The sequence below is a fragment of the Thermothelomyces thermophilus genome, chromosome 6, assembly GCF_000226095.1.
Source record: "Thermothelomyces thermophilus ATCC 42464 chromosome 6, complete sequence".
NCBI classification, from domain to species: domain Eukaryota; kingdom Fungi; phylum Ascomycota; class Sordariomycetes; order Sordariales; family Chaetomiaceae; genus Thermothelomyces; species Thermothelomyces thermophilus.
The window spans coordinates 816,822-823,595 of NC_016477.1; the positions used below are offsets into that span (position 1 = coordinate 816,822).

At 40.4% G+C, this 6,774-nt stretch overlaps 1 protein-coding gene across 1 annotated transcript; it reads left to right on the forward strand.

Moving 5' to 3' along the window:
• The first annotated feature begins 5,042 nt into the window (after positions 1-5,042).
• MYCTH_72924 (uncharacterized protein) lies at positions 5,043-5,738 on the forward strand. The gene is made up of 2 exons (XM_003665814.1): positions 5,043-5,258; positions 5,322-5,738. The coding sequence occupies exons 1-2, from the start codon at positions 5,127-5,129 to the stop codon at positions 5,379-5,381; spliced, it is 192 nt and encodes a 63-aa protein (XP_003665862.1). The 5' UTR covers positions 5,043-5,126; the 3' UTR covers positions 5,382-5,738.
• Positions 5,739-6,774: the final 1,036 nt, after the last annotated feature.

Sequence of the window (6,774 nt, forward strand, 5' to 3'; positions counted from 1 at the left end):
CCCTTTAAGTAGTAGTAGAATGGTAGAATTGTCACGGATAAGCACATAGGCGGCCTGGCAGGCTACAGCTAGGACGCGGGACATTCCGACAGCCAATCACTCGACGGACCAATCAGAAGATTATCACCGCCAAGACTAAGGTCTTCACTAGTAATAATAACATATCACCATCGACAACACAGAATCACGAAGTAAAAGGAGAAGTAATGCTAGTAATAACTATTAAAGAAAGACAGACCATTATATATATATAGCTAGCTAGTCACTCGTTATAGTAGACTCTAAGAGTTCACCAGTAGTAACAATCACAATCACAGTACTCATACCAAGCATTGCTAATTACTATAAGAGATAACTCTAGTGTTATTATAAACCCTTTAGCTTCACCAAATCCCTTAGACAACCTGCCTACTTGTCACGCTTAATCTACCTCCATCTAGACCCTTTTAGAAGAAGTCTAAGTTAGGTTTGTCATACGTTATTATTACTCCCTTTATTCTATTATAGTTCAGAATGGAGGTAACTTCGACCTCGACATCGATATAGCTATTAACGTTATAGCCAAATAGCTATTCGCTTAGCTTAGTCAACTCTAGTAGCAGATCTAGGAGTTAGACTAGAGAGATAAGGCTGCTTAAGCTCGAATTAAGGAACTCGAGAACCGCGAAAAGTACTTACAGAAGTTAGTTAACAAGGCCTACACCAAAATCAAGGCACTCGAGGGCGCTAAAGCAAAGCGTATTAAGATCGAACTACCTAGCAAATATAGAGGAACTAAGGAAGATCTTATAGGATTCCTAACAAACCTCTGATCCTACTTCTAGTTTAATGACGATAAGTTTCCGGACGATAAAGCCAAAGTCCTTTACGTAGCTATAAGACTAGAGGGCAAGGCACTTAGATAGTTCGAGCCTATATAGAATAACTATCTTACTAAGGAAGACGAAGATAACCGAGATACGTTTATATAGGTAGTCTTCCGATCTTACGACCGTTTCGAAGAAGAGCTTTAGAAAGTTTTTAGTAACAAAGACAAGAAGATTTATACGTAAGAAAGACTCGCCAATCTCTAATAGACCAAGTTAGCAGCCTCCTACGCTATATAATTCAGATAGGACATACTTAAGTCTTAGCTTAACGACGAGGCATTAATATAATTGTTCTATAATAGCTTAAAGGAAAAGGTTAAGGACGAGCTATATAAGTACGATCGGCCTAAGACTCTAGACGAATATATCGCGTAGGCTATTAGGATCGATGATCGACTCTATATACAAGAGTAGTAGAAACAAGGTTAAATAAATAGAACCACGGTTAAGGCTAACGATAAAAAAAAGCGAGCGTATATTAGTACCTCGTATAGGACGTACCCTAGAGCTATAGATATAGACATAGTATAGAAGCAGGACTAGAAGAAGATAGCCAAAGACAAGCCCAATATTACCTACTATAACTATAGAAAGAAAGGGCACTATAAGCAAGAATACTAGAGCCCGAAGAAAGAATAGAAACTAACCCCTAGAAAGGAAATTACAACTATTAACGAAACTACCAAGGATGTTATCAAAGTAACGGCTATAAGTTACAAAGACAAGGACAATGATACGGATAGTCTTAGACACGACAGTAACGGTAAAGACAAACAAGCACCGTACTCTAAACTAGTTACTATAGATCTAGAGATAGGTCTTGCCGAATAGGACATGGCAGGAGAATACACACTGCTAGTTTCGATTCTCCTAGCCTTGAGGCAATGGGGTTTTATAGTTATATAGAGGCAGGATAGATCGTAGATAACCGACACCTAAGGAATCGAAAGACCGGGACCTAATGCTCTATTCCTCTAGGAACAAATCGAATAGTACCGTAACGAAGTTTTCCGACTTAATATGGAACTATACGAATGGGATAGGCGCTTGACTTAACTTGCCTAGTAGAGCGATGAGATAAAGGACGAAATAAGGGAACTCCGATGTATCGTAGAAGCTATTAAAGGAGAACAGCCTATGACATATAATAGGCCTAATAGCTACGCCGAGTACCTTGACAATTAGCAACTTAGTAACGATATATAGAACCTAGAATACTAGTTTATATGAGTAAACCGTAAGAAAGACAAGCGTATATAGGAAAGTTACTAGAAGAAACGCTCCTATCTTAGCATTAGAGTACCTATAGCCTATATATAATGGGAAGGATTTGGGAAAGAATTCTAATACCTCCTAGGTAATGCTACATAACTACACCCTCGACATAAAGCATATATACAAGTGCCCTAGTTCCAATGTATAGCATACGAATGCCGATATTACTTCTATGATAAATTCGAAAACAATTACTGGCCGACCCGACAGGAAAACGGGGACAGAGGCTTGTACCCTGTAGAATAGGTCTATAATACAGGAAATAGAGTAGCCGAATTGCTCTAGAAGATCGAAGCCTACGATCTAGGAAGCATTACAATAGTTCTAAGACGAGCCTAGCCTAGGTACTACAGAATAGGACGAGACATATAGGACTCGTACTAGAGCAACGATTACCTCTATTACGTAGATGAAAAGAAATCGCGAATTCGGGAGCTTTAGACAAAGCTATAGCACGTACGATGGAAAGCAGAACGGACCTAATGGTAGGAAGCTACAAGCACTTAATAGCTTACGGAAATGAGCACGATTAACAAAGCCGCTATTAGCCGAATAACTAAAGAGGTTAGCACTGACCTAGGAAACGGGTTAGGGCCCTTCGAGGGGCCCGGAAACTATTAACGCCCGTGTAGCGGCGAGTAGTAGCGTAATATAGGAGGGACTAGCACAAGAGACCACTATACTAAGACCTCCTAGCAGAAACGTAGGAAATCACCGTAATCTTTAGACGACGGTAGCAAGACAAGCAACTATAGATAATAGCATAATAGAAATAGCACAAAATGCTTGTACTAGTAGACAGTAGAGTAGAGATAAACCTGATTTCACCGACGCTTGTAAATTAGCTATAGATACCCTAGAGAATAAAGCGGAAGCATAGTATAGTCAAAGGGCCATTTCTAATGTAATAGGTATATAGGGAGACCGAACCGATTGACATTACTATAGTAGGGAAGACTACAGTAGTCGTATTTAGCATCGTAGACATAGGTAACGACAAAGACATAATATTAGGGTTACCATAGTATAAAGATTACAACCCGGATATTAGCTAGAAGAATAGTAGCTACCTATAACCCTAAACGGAGTTATATTTGACTAGCGAGATAGGGAGCGTGTAAGGATAATGAGCAGACAATGCTTAAGAAAAGGCATATCCTACGGATCTACTATAAGAGATAGACAGTGGTAGGCAGACCACTATAGACTCTAGAAGAGGTAGCATAACGATATCGATATCGTAACAGGAGGAACAAGCTAAATCGCTAATAGCTATTCTCTCCGTTAATAAATACGGAGCACTACAATTAGAGTAGTAGGTTAAGATAGGAGAAATCGCTAGCATCGCTATAGACGGAACCAAGTTCGTATACTATTAGAAAACCGAGAGACAAGACAAGACTAGGGAAGTACCGAAAGAATACAAAGGACATCTAGCATTCGAACCGAAACATCTAGAAGGATTACTAGAATATAGCCTATAGGATTACGAGATCAAGCTCAAGGAAGGAGTATAACTAAAGTTCTTTAAGATTTACTATACGAGCTAGATATAGAACGAAGAACTTAAGCGATATTTAGAGGAAAACCTTTAAAGAGGATATATCTGCCTATTAACATCGCTAGTAGGCTACCTAATCCTGTTTATGCTTAAGAAAGACAGAAAGCTATAGTTATACATCGACTATTAGTAACTTAATAAATAGACCGTGAAAAATCGATACCTATTACTGCTAATCTTACGGCTCTGAGATTAGTTAGTAGGAGCCTAATATTTCACGTATCTTGACTTGCTATCGGCCTATAACCATATATAGATCAAAGAAGGCGACAAGTGGAAAACGGCCTTTAGGATACCTTATAGCTACTACAAGTACCTTGTCATACTATTCGGACTTATAAACACGCTGGCAACGTTTTAAGCCCTGATTAATCAAGCTATCTAACCCTTTCTCGACAAATTTATAGTATATTATCTCGACGATATACTTATCTTCTCTAAGATAATAGATAAATACTAGAAGTACGTAAAAGCAGTGCTAGACACGCTATATATGTACAAGCTATTAGTTAACAAGGAAAAGAGCAAATTCCACGTTAGGAAAACGGTGTTCCTAGGATACGAAATATCCCCTAGACAAATTTAGATAGAATCTTCAAAGGTTAAAGCTATCAAGAATTAGCTACGACTAACGTTAGTTATAGAAGTACGAAGTATCATCGGATTTATAAACTTCTACCAGATGTTCATTAGGAACTTTAGAGCAATCGTATAACCTTTATATAAACTTACTAAGAAGAACGCTAAATTCCAATAGGAAGATGTGACGAACCCAGCTCAGACTTCTTCTGAAAGGGTCCAGACGGAGGTAGGTTGAGCGGAACAAGTAGGCAGGTCGTCTAAGGGATTCGGTGAAGCCAAAGGGTTTACAACAACACTTAGAGTTATCTCTCACAGTAATTAACAATGCTTGGTATGAGTACTGTGATTGTGATTATTACCACTGGCAAACTCCCAGAGTCCACCATAACGAGTGACTGGCTAGCTATATATATATAATGGTCTGTCCTTCTTCAATAGTTATCACCAGTATCACTTCTCCTTTCACTTCGTGATTCTGCGTTGTCGACGGTGACATGTTATTATCACTAGTGAAGACCTTAGTCTTGGCGGTGATAATCTTCTGATTGGTCCGTCGAGTGATTGGCTGTTGGAATGTCCCGTGTCCTAGCTGCAGCCTGCCAGGCCGCCTATGTGCTTATTCGTGACACGATGCCCCTCCTTTAAGGCTTTCGACCTGAAAGCCCTCTTAGGTTGTTTCAAATAGCGTTAATAACCCTTCGCTTGTAAGTACTGTATTCTCCCTGTTTCTGTATCGTGGTCGCCATGCTGACAAAATGCCGATAGAGAAACGGAAGTTGTACTCTGCATGTTACCGTGCTTCCCTTGCTTAGAACATCGCTGAGAACGGTTTTGTCGTTATGCCTTGCTCTTGGTGCACGTCGCAAGGCCTTGTCTGCAAAATGATCGCGTGTATAAAGCGTTACGAGGCCTGTATTTGTCGAGGTCGTTCTTACGATAGCTCTAGCATCCCGCTTTCTTCCTGTAAGCCTGTCTCCTTTTTTTTTTTTTTACTATGATTCCTGATGTTCGTTTTAGTGGATTGTATTCTTTAGGAGCAGCGTCGTATCAAAGATGCTAAACGTCGTGCCAAACTTGAGCTAGATAAATCCTAACGCCGTCTGGAAGAGGCCTAGCGTAAGTTGTCTAAAAAGCTTGCGCGGCTCTGGCGTCTTCGTCAGTAGAAGGAGTTTTTGGTAGAAAAAGGTACCAATATAGTAGCGCGTAGTCTGTCGACCTTAGACAAGTTAGAGGAGGTTAAGCGGCAAGAGACGCCTGCTATGCCCTCGTCATAGATTAATGATACCGTCGATGCTATCGACTAGGGCGCTGTCTTTGGTTCTGTCCCGGGTTTTCCTTTGGTCGATCCGGGTTCTGCCGGTGGAACTGTTCTAGTTTCTTAGGGCAGTTCAAATTCTTAACTAGTTCTTATAAGTTGTCTTCTGGTCCGAAATCAAGCTATTTAACCAGGTACTATAGTTCCCTATTAATGATATATGAATCTAGAATTTCTTCGATGTCCTATTCTTCCTCTTCGTCCTTTGCTTCGATGTGCGTAGCAACCTTGGCGTTCTTTGGTGCTAGTTCGAGAAGTGAAATATGAAAAACATCTGTCCGTAGGCGCATAGATGACAGTAACGATAGTCGGTAGTTAGATGTCGAAATTCGTTCTTTGATAACGAAGGGTCCGACCTTCTTGAAGTCTAGCTTCGTGCTTAGTCGTTTGGTTTATAGGTTTCGTATAATCAGGTAGACTTTGTCTCCCCTCTATAGGCGAGGTCCCTTGAGCCTGTATTTGTCGTAGTAGCTCTTTATTCTAGTTCTGACAAACTCGAGTTCCTTTTTAAGCTTCTCATATAGTGCGTACATCTGTTCTACTTTGACTGCTGCTCTTGGCACTGTGACCTCTAGTCCTTACCTAAGGTCTGCTTTATATCCGTAGTTCGCGAAGAACGGTGTAACTTTGGTCGTTTCCGTTAGCGTTGTGTTGTAAGCGAGTTATACTATTGGTAATAACATGACCTAGTCGTTTTACTAGTAATTGACGTAAGAACGGAGATACTACTTGATAACTTGGTTTAGTTACTCTGTTTGTCCGTCGGTCTGTAGGTAATATGCCGTTGACAGCTTGCTGTTAATGCCTAATCGTTGCATTAACGCTTGCCAGAACTTCGATACGAACTTAGTGTCTCTGTCGGTGATCCATTTTTACGGCCAAGCATACACTAATGTAACTTGCTGATAGATCACGTCTGCTAACTGTTCCGCTGTCTAGGACTCCTTGTAGGGAAAGAAGTATACCCACTTAGTCAGGCGATCTACTATAGTAAGAATACTATTATAGGTCACTCCTATGGCTATGTCCTTGGATTCTAGCAGCTTCGTAATAAAGTCTATCATGACTGAACTCCATAGTTTGTCAGCTATTGGTAGTGGCTAAAGTAGCCTATACGGCTTGTGTTATGCCGTCTTGCTTCGATTGCAAATGTCGTAGTTCTATACGACTTC